General features: G+C 52.5%; 1 protein-coding gene across 1 annotated transcript; it reads left to right on the top strand.

The window, feature by feature from the left end:
• Nucleotides 1-2,318: 2,318 nt before the first annotated feature.
• Nucleotides 2,319-18,957, top strand: RFX5 (regulatory factor X5). The gene is made up of 10 exons (XM_077320286.1): nucleotides 2,319-2,596; nucleotides 6,023-6,163; nucleotides 6,368-6,401; nucleotides 7,028-7,110; nucleotides 7,579-7,698; nucleotides 8,138-8,254; nucleotides 12,120-12,201; nucleotides 13,071-13,269; nucleotides 14,983-15,077; nucleotides 16,951-18,957. Exons 2-10 carry the CDS (start codon nucleotides 6,039-6,041, stop codon nucleotides 18,169-18,171), a joined length of 2,076 nt encoding a protein of 691 aa, XP_077176401.1. The 5' UTR covers nucleotides 2,319-2,596; nucleotides 6,023-6,038; the 3' UTR covers nucleotides 18,172-18,957.
• Nucleotides 18,958-22,356: the final 3,399 nt, after the last annotated feature.

The raw sequence follows: 22,356 nt of genomic DNA, 5'->3' as shown, positions 1-22,356 counted from the left end.
GGCCGAACCAGAGCAGAGTAAAGCGGTACCATCACCTGCCGTGATCTGGACACGATACTCTGTTTGATACAGCTCAAAATCCCATTTGCCTTTTTAGCTACTGAGTCACACTGAACTTCATTTTATTCAGTTTAGCCCACTTTTCGAGCCTCTCTTGAGGATGGGGACAACAGTAGCCTGCCTCCAATCATCTAATCTTCAATCTCCAATCATTTATTTATTTTTATTTATTTCTTATATTTATATACCGCCCTTCCTGGAGGCTCAGGGCAGTTTACATAAGAACATAACAGTACATGAAACAGTCCATAACATGTGAATAACCGTACAATAATAATAACTAATAGTTGTAACCATATAACAATAGAACAGTATAAACAATATAAACCCGCTCTATGCGGGCCGGCCCTTGTCTTTGATCTGGAAGTTACAGCTGGTACAGAATGAGGCTGCCAGGGTCCTCACTACGACACCATGGAGGGTCCATATTCAGCCGGTGTTTCGACATCTGCACTGGTTACCAGTCTGTTTCCGGGTCAGGCTCAAGGTTCTGGTATTGGCCTTTAAGGCTATACGTGGTCTGGGTCCTGTTTACCTGTGGGACCTGGCTCTCAGAAGACAGAGCATCACTACTCCAGACATGAGGATATAAGAGAAGCCATGTTGGATCACACCAACGGCCCATCCCGTCCAAGACTCTGTGTCACACAGGAGCCAAAGCCCACAAGCCGTCAAGAGGTCCACCAGCAGGGACAGAACTCCAGAAGCCCTCCCACTGTGGCCCTCGAGCACCATGAAGACAACATCACTACCCCTGACCAAAGTATATAATTCAAGCCTTGTGAGATCAGGTCAATAGCCCATCGAATCTCAAAGGTCGGTGTCATCTTATGGTCAAATTCCAAATGGAGGTCCACCAGTGGGGACAACTCTAGAAGCCCTCCCACTTTTGCCTCCCAGGTACGAAGAAGACACAACATCACTGCCCAAGACGTAAGAAGATAAGAGAAGCCATGTTGGATCAGGCCAGTGGCCCCTCCAGGCCAACACTCTGTGTCACACAGTGGTCAAAACCCAGGGGCCATCAGGAGGTCCACCAGCAGGGCCAGAACTCCAGAAGCCCTCCCACCCTAGCCCCCCAAGCACCAAGAAGAGAGCGCATCACTGCCGCAGATATATACTTGGGTACAGATATATAAGAGCGTCTTGTGGCGCAGAGTGGTGAGGCAGCCGTCTGAAAGCTTTGCCCATGAGGCTGGGAGTTCAATCCCAGCAGCCGGCTCAAGGTTGACTCAGCCTTCCATCCTTTTGAGGTCGGTAAAATGAGTACCCAGCTTGCTGCTTGGGGATAAACGGTAATGACTGGGGAAGGCACTGGCAAACCACCCCGTATTGAGTCTGCCATGAAAACGCTGGAGGGCGTCACCCCAAGGGTCAGACATGACTCGGTGCTTGCACAGGGGATACCTTTACCATTACAGATATATACCTCTATTCTGGGGCGCTATGGACCACTCGTGGGCTTTTGCTCTTGATCCAATCACCGCTTGAAGCTGTCCATTGCCCTTTTTGACCCGGTAAACAGTATCTTGCATGTTGTACATTGTACATTGTAATTTGTACTCCCCCCCCCCCCCTTTAAAGCATGTACATGCTGGAGGGTAGCAACCCTATCTTCTGGTTGCCTGTTGGTGGAACAGCATGCTGGCCTACAGCAACTAAGACCTGACCCTTTGACTTGCCAGCTTAGGGTTAGGAGATACCTGGACATTTTGGGGGTGGCAGATTCTGGAAATGGTGGGGGTGGGTCAGGAGAGACCTCAGCACAGTATAGTGCTGCAGAGTCTAGCCTCCCAAACTGCCATTTTCTCCAGAGGAATTTCTCTCATTGTCTGGAAATTATTGGTGATTCCTGGAGATCTCCAGGGGCTCCCTGGAGATTGGCAATCAGTTGGCTTCTGAGGGGCTTTTTCTGCCATTCTTGTGCATTAAAGTCCAGTTTCCTTCCTTCCTCATCTTACAACGGCGACCTAATACCCAGGCCTTTTGACCAGGATTTTAGAAAAGCCCCAGCCCTGTTCCTCGCAGCCCTGCAAGGTAGGACCCTTCGCCTCGGCTGCCCTCTTTCCCGCTCCCCCGCCCTTCCTGGTCGGCTTCGAAACTGGCAGACTGGTCACCAATCAGGGACGTGTTGCTAGGCAGACTTCGCCATGCTCGCGGCCAATGAGAAGGCCAGCTGGGGTTGTATCCGGGTGGAAAAAGACTCTGCAGCCATTTGCATTAAAGAACGGCACAGTATCCGGGCAGATCCAATGCAAAGTGACCAATCAGAGGAGAGGGGGAAAAAACTACTAGAAAACAAGCCCCCCCTTTGGTGAGATTACTTTCTTTTTCTGTTTTATTTTGTAATTTGGAGGGCAATATCGCCCGTGCACCGGGATCCCCCCCCTAAATCACCCCAAACGATCAACACTCAGCTGGATCCAGGAATTGCAAGATTACCTTCGGGGATCTGTTAACTCTTGGAGGTTTGGAGATTTTTTCCCCCCTTTCCCCTCCCTATTTGAGAAACAGGAGCAGCCAAACTCTTGCTAAGGTAAGCTTTTACTTGTGCAATCAACCTAAAGCAATAATTTGGGGTCTTTTGGGGGGAGGAGGAGGAGGGGTGCTGGGGGATCTGTTATAATTTTGCTTAAGAAAAAAGGAAAGTGGGGAGAAGGAGGAAATGAAGTTCTCTCTCTGTCTCTCTCACTCTGAAGTGCATTTGAGCCCGGGCGGGTGCAAAGACCTTTGACAAACGTGTTCTTTGAAAAAAGATATATTTTTTGGAGACAGTCCTGGGTTCTAATCCTGCGCGGGAAAAGGCTTTGCAAAACCCCCTGCTTGTTGATTGGGTTGGATGCGTGGAAACAAATACCTCCCCCCCCCCTCCCCTTCCTTAGACTGCAGTTCAGACATTGCAGGGATGGTGGCGGAGATTTGAATTTCCCTCCCTGTACCAGGCAGGGCTTGGGTGCTGCCCCGAGGGTGTTGCTTGCATTTTTTTAAATTTTTGCACCCACGTCCCACGCAGGAGCGTGTGATTTTGTGTGTGTGTGTGGGGGGGTGCATTTGAAGAACTAGCCCCCACCTCCCTCCACTAGGCAGAAGCTGCAAGAACAGAGCTAGGGAACCTGACCAGCTTGCAAAGAGGAACTGGCCAACTCAGGGAGAGACACACACACACACACACACACACACACACACACACACACACAGGTTTTGATGCAGCGGCGGCCAAACCGTGGCTCTCCAGAGGTCCGTGGACTACAATAACCATGAGCCCCTGCCAGCAAAAGCTGCAAGAACAGAGCTAGGGAACCTGAGCAGCTTGCAAAGAGGAACTGGCCAACTCAGGGAGAGAGAGAGACACACACACAGAGGTTATAATGCAGCGGTGGCCAAACCGTGGCTCTCCAGAGGTCCATGGACTACAATAACCATGAGCCCCTGCCAGCAGAAGCTGCAAGGACAGAGCTAGGGAACCTGAGCAGCTTGCAAAGAGGAACTGGCCAACTCAGGGAGAGAGAGAGACGCACACAGAGAGGTTTTGATGCAGCGGTGGCCAAACCGTGGATCTCCAGAGGTCCATGGACTACAATAACCATGAGCCCCTGCCAGCAAAAGCTGCAAGAACAGAGGTAGGGAACCTGAGCAGCTTGCAAAGAGGAACTGGCCAACTCAGGGAGAGAGAGAGAGAGACGCACACAGAGAGGTTATAGTGCAGCGGTGGCCAAACCGTGGCTCTCCAGAGGTCCATGGACTACAATAACCATGAGCCCCTGCCAGCAGAAGCTGCAAGAACAGAGCTAGAGAACCTGAGCAGCTTTCAAAGAGGAACTGGCCAGCACAGGGGGAGAGAGAGACACACACATACAGAGATATTGGAGGGGGCAAATTGTGGTTCTCCAGAGGTCCATGGACTACAATAACCATGAGCCCCTGCCAGCAGAAGCTGCAAGAACAGAGCTAGGCAACCTGAGCAGCTTTCAAAGAGGAACTGGCCAGCACAGGGGGAGAGACACACACACACATACAGAGATATTGGGGGGGGGGGCAAACTGTGGCTCTCCAGAGGTCCATGGACTACAATAACCATGAGCACCCTGCAGGGGCTCATGGTTATTGTAGTCCATGGACCTCTGGCGAGCCACAGTTTGGCCACCTCTGTATGTGTATAATTTACATACTTTTTTGGTATTCTTCCCTCTGGTTTAAGGAAGCCGCTTGGAAAGTGAGTGTTTTTTCCATTGAGCCGTAAACAAAGAGCCCAATGACTATTTATTTATTTAAGGTTGCAAGGATAGAGGAGGGGACTGCAATGCAGGGCAGAGAAAAAGGATTTCATCTCTTCATTTAGACTCCCCTTCCTCCTCCAGTGCGGAGCCTAAGTGTCTCTTTTTCTTATCCTCACCAAACAGCCCTGCAGGGTAGGACAGGCTGAGCATGTGAGGTTGTCTCAGTGAGCTACTGTGATACATCAGTGCGGAATTCCTCCCATCCCCTGGTCCAGGGGTAGTCAACCTGTGGTCCTCCAGATGTTCATGGACTACAATTCCCATGAGCCCCTGCCTGTGTTTGCTGGCAGGGGCTCATGGGAATTGTAGTCCATGGACATCTGGAGGACCACAGGTTGACTACCCCTGCCCTGGTCAGAGGATGAGGGAGAAAGGCTTTCTGGCCTCTGTCCAGTTTGTAGGCAGCCTGGCAGGATTTTTTTTTAAGTTTATAATAATGCCATGTGATAAATAAGAGATCGCATGACATTCTGCAGAAGTTCAGGAGCCAAAGGGCTCTTAAAAGGCACAGGAGCTTGGCTAGATAAAGGAAGTTGGCAACCTAAGGAGAATTTGGGGCTTATTATTCAGGGATCCGCAGAAGCTTTAAAATAAGTTTTAGCAGCATTATTATTGGTTGTTATGTGATTCCGATTTTCTCAATGTACCGTGATGTTTTCCAGAATAATTGGGGGGGGGGGAGAAGGGGGGAGCATTCCCAACCCAAGGAGTTCATTGTTCAAATCTCCAGCATCTGGAAGATCTGTGACCAACCGATGGCTTCTGAGCATGTACAGAGTGCCAATCTACAACAGGAGTCACAGGGAGGAGGTTTTGCCTTTTAGATACTTACGTATTTATTTTCATTGCCAAGGGCAGTCAGTTAAATTATCAAACAGTGTCTAAAAATTCTCCGCAAATCAAAACAGGATCAACAGGTTGAGACCCAGAATGCAAACTGAGATTCATTGCAGAAGCCAAAAAACTAATCTGGGTATGTGTGGTGCATTCCCCTGGCTTATTCCTCATGTGTAAGGGGAGCGCTCCTTGAGCAGGTAGAAAATGTTGCCATTCATGGGATGCGTCTGTGGGATCCTGCCCAATTTCTTCAGCAGGCTTTGGAAATCGTATCCTATTTTTTCAGCAGGTGTTAATTTGCTTAGGCAAGGTTGTTCCAGGGCTACGGGGGCCTGCAGCAGAAAGGTCCCTGCTTCCTGCAGCTGTCATTTTATTTATTAAACATTTATTAAAATATTTATTTGAATCAATATTTATTTTAATCAATCAAGCATTTACTTCTTAAGCGTTTATTAAAATATTTAGGCCCCTGTCTTTTGACGGAAGCAGCCCACGGGGCAGCTAATGAAACAGGCGTGAAAATTAATTTCGTGTCGGAAGTTTATTTATGGATTCTGGGATATATATCCCGCCGTATCTTTCGGAACTCAGCGTGGATTGTTTTCGCAAACATTTGGAGCTAAGGGTCTAAGCCAGGGGTAGTCAAACTGCGGCCCTCCAGATGTCCATGGACCACAATTCCCATGAGCCCCTGCCAGCGAACGCTGGCAGGGGCTCATGGGAATTGTAGTCCATGGACATCTGGAGGGCCGCAGTTTGACTACCCCTGGTCTAAGCTCTGGGCCTCTACCTGCCTCCCATGGATGTTCTGTGGCCTGACCAGGCTGTTCTTGTTTCTCTTCCTGCAGCAGGACGCCCGATGCCATGGCAGACGACAACGAGCTCTTGGTCGAGATCGCAGAGAACGGAAGCGAAACCCTGGAGGTGGATTCTCAGGGCGCCGCCGTGGAGCCCAGCACATTGCTGCACAAGCTGAAAGGCGCCATCTCGTAAGGCCCGGGTTCAGGTCCGGGGTCTGCACCTTGCCTTCCTTTGAAACATTGGCGGGCAGCTGGAGAGGGACGGTGGGAGGGAGACCAGAGCATCCCCTGGGGGGAAGCAAAGAGGGTCCAAACGGAAGCTCAGTGTAAAGACGGAAGAGTCAAAATACCCAAGAGAGTAACGAAGCCCTTTTCTTCTCTTGTCCTAAACAGGAAAGCCGTCCAGAGCAAAGTTGACTGCATACTGGTGAGTTGGTTCCGTGGAGCTCCGTACTATGCGCATGTCAGACAATAAATAATAATAATAATAATATTGTAATAATAGTGCCCCAAATGCAGGCGATGTCAGGAGGTCCACCAGCGGGGCGAGACCTCCAGAAGCCCTCCCACTCCTGCCCCCCAAGCACCAAGAAGACCAAGCATCGCTGCCCCAGACATAAGAACATCAGAGAAGCCGTGTTGGGTCAGGACAGGGGCCCATCCAGTCCAACACTCTGTGTCACACAGGGGCCAAAATCCAGGGGCCACCAGGAGGTCCCCCAGTGGGGCCACGACTCCAGAAGCCCTCCCACGACTCTTGCCCCCCACGAGACAGAGCATCACTACCCCAGGCAGAGTGGGGTGGCCAAGCTGTGGCTCTTCAGATGTCCATGGACTACAATTCACACAAGCCCTTGCCAGCACATGTATGGCATTGCGTGTGCTGGCAGGGGCTCGTGGGAATTGTAGTTCATGGACATCTGGAGAGCCACAGTTTGGCTACCCCTGAATTCTAGATTTTGGGGCCAAGAGGCGCACAAGGCCCTCTGCTCTTAAGTGCAAAGCAAAAAGGAGAAAATATCCTGTGATTTTTTCTTCCTTTCCCCATCGCAGCAAGACGTCCAGAAGTTTTCGGATTATGCCAAGCTTTACCTCTACTTGCAGCTGCCTTCTGGTCTGAGTTCCGGAGAGAAAAAGTAAGTAATGGACTCCAGCTGGAAAGTTTGCATAGAATCATAGAATAAAGGGACCTCATGGGTCATCTAGTCCAACCCCCTGCACTATGCAGGACACTCACATCCCTATCACTCATCTACTGTCACCGAATGTGGGACCGCCATGGTGTCGCTATGAGGACCCCGGCCACGGCGTTCTGGACCAGTTGCAGTTTCCAGATCAAGGTTAAGGGCAGGCCTGCGTAGAGCAAGTTACAGACGTCTAGTCTAGAGGTGACTAGTTGTCGCAAGGGTGCAGAGGGCTCATGCTGGTTGACCCAGAGATACGCCATTAGTTTTAAAGACAGCCTCGAATGTTTGACGCAGGAGTGCGGTTTGTAAATGTTGTGGCACCGTGTGCAGAGATGCCATCTGCCGTGGTGGGCATGAATGTAATTAGACGCATGGCTCCACAGCCCCAACCCAGTAACCCCCTCCTCTTGCTTACAGCCTGGATCTCGCGTCCCTGAGCTCGGTGGAACACATGCACGCCTGCACGTGGATCCGGAATCACTTGGAGGAGTACCCGGACACCTGCTTGCCAAAACAGGATGTGTACGATGCCTACAAGTGAGCATGTTGGGGGAGAGGGTGGGCATTCACCGGGGTCTTTTCCGTTCCGCTCACGGGTTCATTGGGGGAGAGGGGAATTCAGTCCCATTCTCTCTGTGCTCTTCGGGTATGGCAGAGGTCCCCGTCATGGCCAACATGGTGGCTGTCATCAAATGTTTTCAGGAAGGGGGCGGGGCCAGGTAGGGCTGTTGCCCTGCGGGATGTCTGACTGGCCATTGCAAATTTAATCAGCTGCGTAGGTTTTGAAAGCCGTTGCTATGGCAGCAGCTGCCACCTTGCCACAGGAAACAATAATCTAACTGAACGTGAGCTGTGGCAGCCATTATGTGTCTGGCTCCGCCTCCAGTGGCAGCCATTTTGGGGCTGCGCCCACTGTGCTGTGTCAGAATTCCAGATGTGCCCACAGGCTATTTTTTGCCCCTCCCCCCCACTTCAGGAGGTACTGCGATAACCTTTGCAGTCGCTCTCTGAGCGCAGCGAATTTCGGCAAGATCATCCGGGAGATCTTCCCGAACATCAAAGCGAGAAGGCTGGGCGGCCGTGGGCAATCGAAATATCCTTTCCGTGCTTGAAATCAAGTCAGCAGGGGAGCGGAAGAGTCGGGATGAAACGTGGAGGGTCGGGACAGCTGAAATGGGATGCTTACTAGATTGGGACTCTTGTCTGATCCTCTTTCTGGATGGGGGAAGCTTTTGGGTCAGCCTCCCTCTCCTTAGTTAGGAACACCTGGAAAATTGTAAGTACGATTCAAGCCAAAAGTCACACGGCTGTTGACACACACACTCACACACACACACCTCCAGTACTGGCAAATGTGTCTACTCAGGATAGCTCAGGCTAGCTTGATCTCATCATGTCTTAGAATCTAAGGGACAGGAGATGACCACGGAAAAGATATTGGGGAAAAAAGTTTTCACAGGCAGAGTAGTTCAGCAGTGGAATCAGGGTGGTGGGGAGCTCCCCCTCACTGGCCGTCTTCGAGGAGCGGCTGGACAGATCCTTCTCCTGGATGCTGGAGGCTGATCCTGCACTGAGCAGGGGGTGGCATTAGATGGCCTCTGTGGCCCCTTCCCACTCTGGGATTCTAGGAGTCTAGTTCAGCAGTGGAAGGGGCTGCCTAAGGAGGTGGGGAGCTCCCCCTCACTGGCCGTCTTCAAGCAGCGGCTGGACAGATCCTTCTCCTGGATGCTGGAGGCTGATCCTGCACTGAGCAGGAGTTGGACTAGATGGCCTTTATGGCCCCTTCCCACTTTAGGATTCTAGGAGTCTAGTTCAGCAGTGGAAGGGGCTGCCTAAGGAGGTGGGGAGCTCCCCCTCACTGGCCGTCTTCAAGCAGCGGCTGGACAGATCCTTCTCCTGGATGCTGGAGGCTGATCCTGCACTAAGCAGGGGGTGAGACTAGATGTCCTACGTGGCCCCTTCCCACTCTAGGATTCTAGGAGTCTAGTTCAGCAGTGGAAGGGGCTGCCTAAGGAGGTGGGGAGCTCCCCCTCACTGGCTGTCTTCAAGCAGTGGCTGGACAGATCCTTCTCCTGGATGCTGGAGGCTGATCCTGCACTGAGCAGGGGATGGGACTAGATGGCCTTCATGGCCCCTTCCCACTCTAGGATTCTAGGAGTCTAGTTCAGCCGTGGAATGGGCTGCCTAAGGAGGTGGGGAGCTCCCCCTCACTGGCCGTCTTCAAGCAGCGGCTGGACAGATCCTTCTCCTGGATGCTTGAGGCTGATCCTGCACTGAGCAGGGGGTGAGACTAGATGTCCTGCGTGGCCCCTTCCCACTCTAGGATTCTAGGAGTCTAGTTCAGCAGTGGAAGGGGCTGCCTAAGGAGGTGGGGAGCTCCCCCTCACTGGCCGTCCTCAAGCAGCGGCTGGACAGATCCTTCTCCTGGATGCTTGAGGCTGATCCTGCACTGAGCAGGGGATGGGACTAGATGGCCTTCATGGCCCCTTCCCACTCTAGGATTCTAGGAGTCTAGTTCAGCCGTGGAATGGGCTGCCTAAGGAGGTGGGGAGCTCCCCCTCACTGGCCGTCTTCAAGCAGCGGCTGGACAGATCCTTCTCCTGGATGCTTGAGGCTGATCCTGCACTGAGCAGGGGGTGAGACTAGATGTCCTGCGTGGCCCCTTCCCACTCTAGGATTCTAGGAGTCTAGTTCAGCAGTGGAAGGGGCTGCCTAAGGAGGTGGGGAGTTCCCCCTCACTGGCCGTCCTCAAGCAGCGGCTGGACAGATCCTTCTCCTGGATGCTTGAGGCTGATCCTGCACTGAGCAGGGGGTGGGACTAGATGGCCTTCATGGCCCCTTCCCACTCTAGGATTCTAGGAGTCTAGTTCAGCCGTGGAATGGGCTGCCTAAGGAGGTGGGGAGCTCCCCCTCACTGGCCGTCTTCAAGCAGCGGCTGGACAGATCCTTCTCCTGGATGCTGGAGGCTGATCCTGCACTAAGCAGGGGGTGAGACTAGATGTCCTGCGTGGCCCCTTCCCACTCTAGGATTCTAGGAGTCTAGTTCAGCAGTGGAAGGGGCTGCCTAAGGAGGTGGGGAGCTCCCCCTCACTGGCTGTCTTCAAGCAGTGGCTGGACAGATCCTTCTCCTGGATGCTGGAGGCTGATCCTGCACTAAGCAGGGGGTGAGACTAGATGTCCTGCGTGGCCCCTTCCCACTCTAGGATTCTAGGAGTCTAGTTCAGCAGTGGAAGGGGCTGCCTAAGGAGGTGGGGAGCTCCCCCTCACTGGCCGTCTTCAAGCAGTGGCTGGACAGATCCTTCTCCTGGATGCTGGAGGCTGATCCTGCACTAAGCAGGGGGTGAGACTAGATGTCCTGCGTGGCCCCACCCCCTCTAGGATTCTAGGAGTCTAGTTCAGCAGTGGAAGGGGCTGCCTAAGGAGTTGGGGAGCTCCCCCTCACTGGCCGTCTTCAAGCAGTGGCTGGACAGATCCTTCTCCTGGATGCTGGAGGCTGATCCTGCACTAAGCAGGGGGTGAGACTAGATGTCCTGCGTGGCCCCTTCCCACTCTAGGATTCTAGGAGTCTAGTTCAGCAGTGGAAGGGGCTGCCTAAGGAGGTGGGGAGCTCCCCCTCACTGGCCGTCTTCAAGCAGTGGCTGGACAGATCCTTCTCCTGGATGCTGGAGGCTGATCCTGCACTAAGCAGGGGGTGAGACTAGATGTCCTGCGTGGCCCCTTCCCACTCTAGGATTCTAGGAGTCTAGTTCAGCAGTGGAAGGGGCTGCCTAAGGAGTTGGGGAGCTCCCCCTCACTGGCCGTCTTCAAGCAGTGGCTGGACAGATCCTTCTCCTGGATGCTGGAGGCTGATCCTGCACTAAGCAGGGGGTGAGACTAGATGTCCTGCGTGGCCCCTTCCCACTCTAGGATTCTAGGAGTCTAGTTCAGCCGTGGAAGGGGCTGCCTAAGGAGGTGGCGAGCTCCTCCTCACTGGCGGTCTTCAAGCAGCGGCTGGACAGATCCTTCTCCTGGATGCTGGAGGCTGACCCTGCACTGAGCAGGGGGTGGGACTAGATGGCCTGCATTGCCCCTTCCCACTCTAGGATTCTAGGAGTCTAGTTCAGCAGTGGAAGGGGCTGCCCAAGGAGGTGGGGAGCTCCCCCTCACTGGCCGTCTTCAAGCAGCGGCTGGACAGATCCTTCTCCTGGATGCTGGAGGCTGATCCTGCACTAAGCAGGGGGTGAGACTAGATGTCCTGCGTGGCCCCTTCCCACTCTAGGATTCTAGGAGTCTAGTTCAGCAGTGGAAGGGGCTGCCTAAGGAGGTGGGGAGCTCCCCCTCACTGGCTGTCTTCAAGCAGTGGCTGGACAGATCCTTCTCCTGGATGCTGGAGGCTGATCCTGCACTAAGCAGGGGGTGAGACTAGATGTCCTGCGTGGCCCCTTCCCACTCTAGGATTCTAGGAGTCTAGTTCAGCAGTGGAAGGGGCTGCCTAAGGAGGTGGGGAGCTCCCCCTCACTGGCCGTCTTCAAGCAGTGGCTGGACAGATCCTTCTCCTGAATGCTGGAGGCTGATCCTGCACTGAGCAGGGGGTGGGACTAGATGGCCTTTAGGGTTCCTTCCCACTCTAGGATTCTATAAACTCAGGGTTGCAATGGCCAAACCACCTGCACTCTTCTCCTTCACTGGCAGCCCTTTTGTGGCTGTTCCCAGCACATGGCGTCAGAACTCCAAAGCTGCCTGTATGTTCAAAAATACTGGAGAGCAAGTTTTTGAATAGTGAATTGGGGCGGGGGAGGGGGGAGGGGGGCTTGGCATGTCCCTGAGAAGGGAACATGTATGCCAATAAAGGTTCTCTGAGTCTGAGAAGGGAATGAAGATGTGAAAATCTCTCTCGTCGTTGCCTGAGCTTGGTTTTCGGAGCCCGTAATCAGATTAAGGAATATTTGGGTCCGGATGATATCCTTAACTCCTTCCACGTACTGCTACAGCGGGATTCGGCGAAAGACTGTGGTCCACATGCCTCCTCTGCCCAGCCTAGACCTTAAAGAAACGGAGTCGGTAAGCCGCATCGATGCACCTAAAAAGGAACCATAACTGCTTTACGCTGAATTAAGAATTCTGGTCCCTCGAAATCTGTATTCTCTAGGCCTAGGGGTATGAAACTCTTCCCCCCTCCCCCCCCCCTTTTATCCAGTTTGGATCTCTTGCATCCCAAAAAATCTCGGGATTTCCGAAAAGGCCTGGATTCCAATTTTGGAGAAGTATTCAGGTCAGAGATATTTTTTTGGAAGCTCTGAATTTGTTCAGGTTCAGTAGGCTAGAGATGGGGGAGAAAGGAGTAGGAAAGGAAAACAGAAAACAGGAGCAACAAAGCTGCAAAATATTTATTTATTTTTTATTCTTTCTTTATTATTAGGTTTCTTGGCTGCTGCTCATGGCCTATCAGCTCAGAGCAGTTTACATCGTATTCATGGGTTCCTCTTAATATTTAGGAAACTGGCCAGAGGGTGGAGAGTGTCCAGCCCATGACGAGTGTCTGGTCACAACAGCCACACCCTGATTGGGCCAATCCCTACAGCTACCACCTTCCGTGGCTGCCTGGTTTGCTACTCTGCCCGCATTTGTTCCTGGCTTCTGGAGGCATCGCGTCTGCGATGCTCTACTCCTCCACTTCTCTTTCCACTTCTCTATTTTTAGAAAATTTTTCTAAAAACATTTTCCCCCTGCACATGTGTATGTGGCCCCGCCTCTTGCGACCGCCATTTTGTGGTGGGCTCTGCTTCCTGTGTCGGCCATTTTGCTTTTGCGCCCACCGCCTTCTGTCAGAATTCCAAAGCTGCCCTCAGGTGCTAAAAGTTTGGGGACCCTTGCTCTAGTCCAACATGTTGACCGTCAGGACGGCCCTCCTGGCTCTCTGTGTCACACAGACGGACCGGACAGACCTTGTGCAGACGTACAACAATGAAGTGACGGAGGCGGCCTGTGCTCTCACCTGCGACTGGGCCGAGAAGATCCTCAAGCGGACATTCAGCAACATCGTGGAGGTGGCCCAGTTCCTCATCCAGCAGCACATCATCAACCCCCGCTCGGCCCACGCCGATCTGGTCATGGCGATGGTGGTCTCAGGTGGGCAAAGCCTACCCCCCCCCCCCACTCAGGCCTCCGGGCGCCTAGTGGAGCCTTGAAAGAGAAGCCCTGTTGGGTCACACCCAGCCCAACCTAACCAAGCAGTACTGGGGGGAAAACAAGCTTTATTGAAGGAATTCGAGAGACGTTTTTTTTAAAAACAGACCATGTAATTCAGCAAAGCATCAGGGCAGGCTTACCCAACCAGGGTTTCATGACTCGTTGACGGCCCTGGAAAGGTTTCCCAAATGGGTAGGAGTTAATTTTTTATATACTTCTACTATTTGATATTAGAGCCTCTTGTGGCGCAGAGTGGTAAGGCAGCAGACATGCAGTCTGAAAGCTCTGCCCATGAGGCTGGGAGTTCGATCCCAGCAGCCGGCTCAAGGTTGACTCAGCCTTCCATCCTTCCGAGGTTGGTAAAATGATTACCCAGCTTGCTTGCTGGGGGGTAAACGGTAACGACTGGGGAAGGCACTGGCAAACCACCCCGTATTGAGTCTGCCAAGAAAACGCTGGAGGGCGTCACCCCAAGGGTCAGACATGACTCAGTGCTTGCACAGGGGATACCTTTACCTTTAATATTTGATAAACATGTATGGGATTATATGACCCTATATAGTCATATCAACTAGGGTTGGGCACTTTCCAGCCCGAAGCAGCCAGTGGTGCGGGGAGATGGAGGGGAGATGCCAGTGGCTCTGCGCCTGTGTGTGTGTGCCGACTGATGCACAGGCACCGGCGCTGCCCCCCCCCCCCCACGGCACTGTCAACCCTTCTGCCCCCCCCTATGGCCAATGATGGGCCTAGAGCAGGGGTAGTTAACCTGCGGTCCTCCAGATGTCCATGGACTGCTGGCAGGGGCTCATGGGAATTGTAGTCCATGGACATCTGGAGGACCCCAGGTTGACTACCCCTGGCCTAGAGGCAGTGGGAAGGGGAGGGGCCGCAGGGACGTATGTTCACAGCTAAGTTTCCTGACTGCACGATTGCACCACTGGGCGTTCTCAAAACCTGAGGAATGTTTCTCACTGGTAAGAAAAATTGGGAAAGGTTGCATTGGGGACTGCAAAGACCTTGTCTTGAATCTGAAATTGGGTTGTGGACAAGAACTAAATTCAGACTACTTTCGACCTGCAGTCGAACAGCGAGATTCAAGATTTTGGGGGTTCAAATTTTTGAAAACTTGTGCCCCGAAAATTGTGTTGGTCTCTAAGGCCGCACTAGACTCAGATCTAAATTAAGAAGAGAAGTCTGGCCATTTTGGATCAGACCAGCCACCTGTCTGGTCCAGTCATTGTAAAACTGGGAGGTTCTTTTGAAACGAGGGTCGCACAGCTAGGCTGCAAATTTGGTGCCTGTCGCTCAGGCCACTGCCCCCCCCCAGACCCCGGAAGAGCTGGAAAAGGAGAAATTTGGTCCCTCGGAACCGCCTGATCTCCACATGGCCAAATTGCGCCCCAATCACAGTTTGGCGATTCAGCTAGAGCTGACTCAGGCTGTTTAACTTCAGGGAAAGGACAATTTGGGCCGGATTTTTCCATAAAGTGTCCGAATCAACATTGATTCAGGTACTTTTTGGACTCTGGGTAGGCTTGAGCGTTAGATGCAGCCGTCCACGTCCCTTCCAAGCTCCTTTCCTCTTGTGTCTTTCGCTTCTCTCTCCTCCGCGGGTCTGAGAAAGCTCTCCTGATCCTGCTTTTACGGTTGCAGAATCTGCAGAAAGCCCGAGGGAAAAACGGCTGCCACCAAGCACAAAGAAAAACGAGCCGGAACCTCTGGAGAACGTCACCAAACCGCAGCCTCAGGTGAGAGAAGAGCCGAAAAGCGGAAGGATCAGCCGTTTGGGGTGGGGAAAAGGGTCAGGGCCCCAGGCTGCTTCATACAATGCAGCTGTCGTGTGCAAATTTGTGAGAAGCGATGTCTTTTTTGCCTGGCCCCTAAATGTCAGATGACAAGGTCTGGGGAGACAGGCCGGAGAAGGATTCTGGGAGTTGCGTTAATGTTGGAATATACGTAATGCTGGAATATACGTAGCATGGCACCAGTGATAATCCTGACATCCCCCAGCACTTTTTTGGGGGGGCACTAAGTGTTTTTACAAAGTGGGCAGGGCCTTTGGGTTTTTTGGTTGGCTGCAGGATTGGCTGTGCAAGTTTTTCTTTTTTTAATTATTTTGTCAGCCGCTGCCATCGTAGCCGAAAGTAGGCAAGTAATAGGGCACTGAGATACCAGTAAGGCCAAATTATAACAATATATAATCAGTAGATTTCTCCAGATTCAGTAGACTGTCCTTTAATGTCCGAAAAGTCCCAATGCGTTTCACCAGAAGGGACATTCAATTTGTTGTTATGTCAATAGGAACGTCAATCAATATGTAGAAAATAATCTCTTAACAAAGAGTAGAATTATTATCACAGTTATAATAGCTTCAGGCGTTGATTTATTTATGGTTAGATTCTTATACCGGCCTCCCGTACGGCTCACAGAAAACATTGCAGGGGGAACACAGAGACCTGTCTAGCAAATAATACAGTCATAACGTATCAGCAATCTAACAGTGGCCTCAAATAAACCTGAAGACAAGCCCCCAGAGAGGTCAGGCTGCTTCTGGTCATGGAGGGGGTGTCTGAGGGGGGTGGACCAGGAGATGTCTTGAGTTGGTCGGCCTCAAGCAAACGCCTGGCGGAAGAGCTCCCTTTTGCAGGCCCTGCAGATTTGTGGAAGTTCAGGCAGGGCCCTGATCTCTTCCGGGAGCTCGTTCCACCAGGTGGGGGCTGGGACAGAGAAGGCTCTGTCCCTTCTTGAGGACCCATGTGCTTCTTTGGGGCCAGGGATCACCAGCCGGTTGGTGCAGCGTAGTGCTCTTTTGGGGTGCAGGCATTTTGAAGCGACATGTTAATTGTCAAAGACCTCCTGTGCACGACTCCTGCCTGGCCAAAGAAAACTTACCTTCAGCAGGACGTCACGCCCTGAGACTTGCTGATTGGCTCTCCTTCCACGGCAGCCACTGGGTAGTTGGCTTCCCAAGGTGCCCGCAGGCCCGGACAGGTTGGGGACCCCTCCATGCAGGCGAGCGAGGGCAGGTGGGCAAGGATCAGAACGGCGTGGATTCTTTCTTCAGTTATGAAAGACTCATAGAGCAGGGGTCCCCAACCCCCGGTCTGCGGCCCGGTAGCGGGCCGCAAAGGCCATCATACCGGGCCGCCAGTGGCCGCGCCTGCCTCCCCCCCCCCTGCAGCGAGAGCAGGGGAAAGAGGCCGGTACGGCAGCCGGCGAGCGACGCAAACGCGCACGTGCGGAACTGCCGCGCATGCGCGTTTGTGCCCCTGGTGGCCAAAACGCGCATGCGCGACAACTCTGCGCATGTGTGTTATCGCCACCTGGTGGCCAAAACGCGCATGCACAGCAATTGAGCATGCGCGTTAATGAGCAACTGCGGCAGCCGGGCCGCTGGCTCTCCCCCATCCCTGGAGGCGGTTCCCAACCAGAAGAAGGGGACCGCTGTCATAGAGGTCAGGATGATGAGAATGGCCATAGGGGTGCCATCTTGATTTTAGATTGAGACTTCCTGGCTCTGTCTGTTTCCTGCAGCTACAAGTGTGTCTAGCCCTGACGGTCAGCCCTGGGGCTGTTGTGTCTGCCTTTCTCCTTCCCTTTCCTGTCTTCTATGCGTTTCAGGCCAAGAAAGAGAATCCCTCCAAGCCGCCGACGGCCCCGTCGCGGAGCGAGGCCAAGAAACCCACGGAAGCCCTAGCCAAGCCGGCCAGCGCCCCCCAAGTGAGCGCCCTGATGGCTCGCCTCCCCCTGCTCTTGCCCCGAATTCAGCCCGTCGAGCGGCTAGTGGTGTCCCCTGGGGTGGCAGCCATCCACTCCTCCTCCCCAGTCTTGGCACCCAAGCTCGTGGCGGCCCCCGTGGCCGGCACGGTCAAGATGGCCCTGTCCGTGGGCCCCACTTCATCCTCACTGCCCCTGAACTTGGCGCCGGCCGTGAACGGCCCCGGGACAGTGGTCAGTCAACAGAGCGCCGTGCCGGTCATCAACATGATTCTCCCCGGCGTGACGGTACCCCCGGCGCCCGAAATCCCAGCCAAGCCCAAAAATGCGCCCAGTAGCGGAGGTTCGACCAATAGCGAGCCGAAATGGACTCTTCCGGACCCCCTGAAATCCAAAGCTCCTACCAAGCGGCCGGCGGAGTTGTCCACGGACACCGTGATGATGAAGAGGAAACGCGGGCGGCCCCGGAAGAAGCCGGACGAGCTGGACCCCTGCCTGCCGGAAAAAGCCGTCGCTGCGGAGGAGGCCTCCGACACCAAGGAAGACTCTGAAATCATTGTGGTCACGGTGGGCTACGGAGATCACCCTTTGTCCCCCTCCACCCATCCGGGTGCCAAGAAAGAGGGTTCAGGAGTGGAATCGCCTCCTGCAGGAGACGCCAAGGAATCGCCCCCCAGGGACACCGGTGGATCAGGCCCATCTACGGCTAGCGGCCACGTTGTTGCCCCTCTTACAAGAGCCGCCTTGAATTCTCAGGTGAGCGTCATCCAGGGACACAAATCTGGCACGCAGAGCCTGCTGACGCAGCCGGGAAGCAACTTGCAGAAGTTGGGCCAAGGCTTGCCAGGGCTTGGGTTCGAGCCCAAAGCTCCCCTAGCTAGGGATTCCACCTCTCGTTCCCTTCTGGAAGATGGCCGGTCAGAGGCATCCAGCGTATCGGCATCCGAATCTGCTGAGCCCCAAGACCTGTCCCTCAGTAAATCCAACTTGCTCTCGTCCAAGGATCATGCGGACGTCACCAGCTTGCGGGGATCGGCCACGCAGCTGCCTCGGAATCGTGCGGACTGGGACAAGGGGAGCCTGGCGAGCCCCTCGGGGGCTTCTGTGCACGCTCCGAGTCGGTAGCCTTCCTAGCCCGGGCCTCGTGTCCCAGTAGTACATTGGCGTCCCTGAGCCTTCGTTGCCCCTGTTCTTCTCAGCTTTGCTAATGCTTGCATGTCGAAAGGGAACGCCAGCCAGTATTGGCTGCCGAACAGCTTTTCAGCCAATGTTTTCGCGCCAGAATAATTGTCCGTGAGCAGATGTCGATTTATGACCAGCATTTGATTGCTATCTTTTATCTCTCCGCTGGGGAGTGGGGTTGGCTCCCCGGTATTCTGGAACTGGCAGATTCTGGTCCTGATGGGTGCTGACCTCTAAATGGCCCGCCAAGGTCACTCGCTGGATGTAGGGAAGTTAGACCTGAACTCGAGTTCGGCACCACGGCTGTTCCGATCTAAACTTGTGACTTTTCCTCTCTAGAGCGAGTGCAGCTGTTTGAGACGAGGCAAGAGTGTTTGTTTCTTTGACTGCAAATGTTCACGCGAAATCCTGAAAGCAAATGTTTAACTTCACGGGACCCCCATACCCCTTAATCTCTTGAGCATCTAGACAATCATGTCACAGGCAGCATCCCAAAGAATGATATTTTCGTCCTCATGTCCTTGAGCTTCTGCTAGAGTGTACGAAGTTTCGTGGAGAATCAGGCCCACGTGGTTCTGCATTATTTAAGTTGGAAAATGTCGGCAGTTCCTCTCCTGTTTTTCATGCTTTCCTTTCCAATCCCCTTGTTTTGATTATGAATGCTCTGTAAAACCCATTGCACAAATTTCTTTTAAAAAAATAAATAGTAGTTATATTTGTCTTTTCAAAGAGGGGAGGCGGGTTTTGCATGTGGGTCTGAAGCAGCAGAACAAAGCTCATGTCTGGTGGTACCTTTAAGATTAACCCTTAAAATCCTAGAGAACTCCATAAAGAATTTCCCAGAAGGCTCACTGCTGATTCCCAGGACTCTGTGACAGCCGAAAAGTTTGAGGCACAGGCAAAAAATCTTCATTCTTCTACCTTTGTGGGATAGAACTCTTTTCCAGGAGGCCAAGATGGTCTGCCCCCTTCGAATACCAGAATCATAGAGTCATAGAATCTTAGAGTTGGAAGGGACCTCCTGGGTCATCTAGTCTAACCCCCTGCACTGTGCAGGACACTCACAACCCTATCGCTCATCCACTGTCACCTGCCACCCCCTTGAGCCTTCACAGAATCAGCCTCTCTGTCAGGTGGCTCTCCAGCCTCTGCTTAAAAATCTCCAACGATGGAGAACCCACCACCTCCCGAGGAAGTCTGTTCCACTGAGGAACACATCTAACTGTCAGGAACTTTTTCCGGAAGTTGAGATGTAATTTCTTTTGCATTAATTTCATCCCATTGGTTCTGGTCCGTCCAATGGGATGAAAGAACAATAACATTTTATTCAAGGTATAAGTTCGTGTGCAAGCAGAATTTTTTAGAGACAGTGAAACAATTTCCTCAAGCATTCTATAGAAGAAGAGAGGAGGTTGGGGAAGAACTAGTTAGAGACACAATGCACAATAACTGTGGAAAGGTAGTGGGTGCATTACACTGATTGAAGCCCCAAAAGGATTTGAAAATGTTGTCAGCCGTTCAGTCATGTCCAACTCTTGCCGATCCCTTGGCCCAGTGGCCACAATCCCCAGTCCCACACTGGTTCCCTCTGAGTGCAATTGTCTGGCCAGTGTCCGTCCTGATCACGTCCAGCCACTAAGCCCTATGCCGGCCTGGTATCCCCTTTCCACTGACGAATCCAGCAAAATGGCTTTTTCCAGTGAGCTGGATCACATGATACGGCCAAAATAAGGGAGCCGGAGTTTCACGATTCTGCCGACCAATGAAACATCATTTTTTATGTGCTGTAATTTCCTTGTTTGTGATTTTTGCCATCCGTGGGACCGCAGAAGCCCCCTCCAGCACAAGAGTTCAAAGGAATGTATTCCTGTCCGATTTTGTGATCGTCCAACGTCCACAGCCATAAATGACTATTGGAAATACGCTAGATCTAACTCATCTATATTTGGTCGTCAGGCTTGGTTGATGAGATTCAGTGGCCTTGAGAGGTTCCCTCCTCACCAGCAGTCTTCAGGTAGTGGCTTTTCAGGGATGCTTTAGGCCAGCGGTTCTCAATCCGGGGGTCGGGACCCCTTTGGGGTCATGGTAGAGCAAGGAGCTTGGCCGGGGGGTGGTGGTGGTGGTGGTGCCATCTACACAACAGCCTTGCGGGGTAGATCGAGATAGCGTCTGCCTGGAGCAGCGGAAAAGAGCGAGATCGGCATGGTGGGACAAGAGGCAGAACTGAACTGAGTAACCCCAGGAAAAAACTGATTGATATACAATCCTGAACAATGGATCTTCATGCTATTGGTCAGTTTTTGTGTAATCTCTGTGAAAGAACCCTTGGCTAATTTTATGGTTGGGGGGTCACCACAACATGAGGATCTGTATTAAAAGGTGGTGGCATTAGGAAGGCTGAGAACCACTGCTTTAGGCAGATCCTGTACTGAGCAGAGGGCTGGACTAGATGATCTCTGGTTACATTCAACTACGATTCCGTGTTGCCTAGGATTTTAAAATCGCCGATTTATGTTGGTAGATGTGGGATTGGTCCAGGACGTGTTACCTCTTCTGACCCCCAGGTGTCGCCGCATGCCGTACTATAGCAAAGCATGTCAGAATCTGTAGACCTCACTTTCCCCTACAGCCAATTAGAAAGCTTCGGACCAAAATAGTTGGCGGCTGTGTTGTTCCATGGAGAGAGAGAGGGATCCAGATGTCCAATGAGCCCCCAGGCAGCTGCAAGCATTAACTGGTTTCATTCAAAAAAGATGGCGATCAAAAGAACTTCAGCCATTTCAAGGCTGTGCCTAGATCCAGCTTCCTCTGATGATCATCTGTCAGGGCAACCAGAGCCCTTTTCACCCTATGGGATTGAGTGATGCAGTTTCTTCAAAGAAACTGGAGTTGTCCTGTCACTACATATTAAAGGACCTTACTCAGAAATGCCGTGTGCAACGCCTGACGGTAATTTGCTGGGTTGGTGGGATCCAGCTCTTGTTTTTCCAATAAAGGCCAGGCCATTGCCTCTTTCAACCTCTCCATTAATGTCCCAGAGGTTAGGGACGAGTTGTTAATATCCTAGAGAGGACCCCGGATCTCACTTATGGCTGATCCTGTGTTGAGCAGGGGGTTGGACTAGATGGCCTGTAGGGTCCCTTCCAACTCCATGATTCTATGATTCACCATCTGCTTTATACCAGCCATGAGGGGCACAGGTTCAGAGTATGTGATTGGTCAGACTGTTGCCTTGTCTACTTTGGCCAAGGTCTCAAGTTGGACTCTGAGATGGTTGAGGGGCTTCTAGTTCACATTCTGTATCAGACCTGTAAAATCAGAGTCCAGTAGCACCTTTAAGACCAACAGAGATTTATTCAAGGTGTGAGCTTTCGAATGCAAGCACTTCTGCTAGACTTGCTCAAGCCATCTCAGCTCTTATTTTCTGTTCTGGCTCTGGTGTATACCAAAGAGCTGTCTTTGGATGGGAGATTAGAGGGTGTCACGGGGAGGGGAGCAATCTCATCAATGGCTTCAGAGTCGGGCATGCCGATCCTCCACCAGCTAATCAACTGAGTTGTCAGGGTTTCAAATCCAGGAAACCAACTGGATCCTTAAGTGCAAGCATAGATCCACTGTTGACCTACGTTAGGAAGGGGTGGCAGGTCAATCGAAGTCTTCCAGGCGTAATGGTCTGACCATGGCCTCCTAGATGAATGGACCAGGCTAACATTTATCCCTATTCTGAAGATCAGATCCAGGGTGTGGCCTGCTTGATGTGTAGGGCCAGCAACAACTTGGGTGAGGCCTAGTGCTGTTGACACCTTGGTCCAGGTTCTGCATGGAGTCAGTTTTCTCCGGGGGACATTGATGTGCTCCAGAATGCATCGTCTCAGGGATTGTGTAGCCCACCCAGCCACAAACTCCAGGAAACTCTGTAGAGCAACTGCTGATGTGCTAGGCGGTCAGCACACCAAGCAGATGGCCAAATTCTTCACTGTGACCCCCATGAGACCTGCAGACTCAATTCCTGGGATCTGGAAGTGAAAAGATTATTGGATGAAAATTGCCACCTCACCCCCCCCCCCCCCCGCTCTTCAGTTGTGGTGCCCAAAACTGAACACAGGAGTCCAAGAGCAGAGCAAATCA

The sequence above is a fragment of the Paroedura picta genome, chromosome 1 (assembly GCF_049243985.1).
Source record: "Paroedura picta isolate Pp20150507F chromosome 1, Ppicta_v3.0, whole genome shotgun sequence".
Classification (NCBI taxonomy): domain Eukaryota; kingdom Metazoa; phylum Chordata; class Lepidosauria; order Squamata; family Gekkonidae; genus Paroedura; species Paroedura picta.
This window is presented reverse-complemented; position numbering and strand designations above follow the sequence as displayed.

Excerpts from the sequence above, each read along its gene's own strand:
- RFX5 (XM_077320286.1), top strand. The coding sequence starts at position 6,039 with ATGGCAGACGACAACGAGCTCTTGGTCGAGATCGCAGAGAACGGAAGC. Across the intron at positions 12,202-13,070 it reads ACCTTAAAGAAACGGAGTCG|ACGGACCGGACAGACCTTGT; the intron begins GTAAGCCGCATC and ends TGTGTCACACAG. Across the intron at positions 15,078-16,950 it reads TCACCAAACCGCAGCCTCAG|GCCAAGAAAGAGAATCCCTC; the intron begins GTGAGAGAAGAG and ends TATGCGTTTCAG.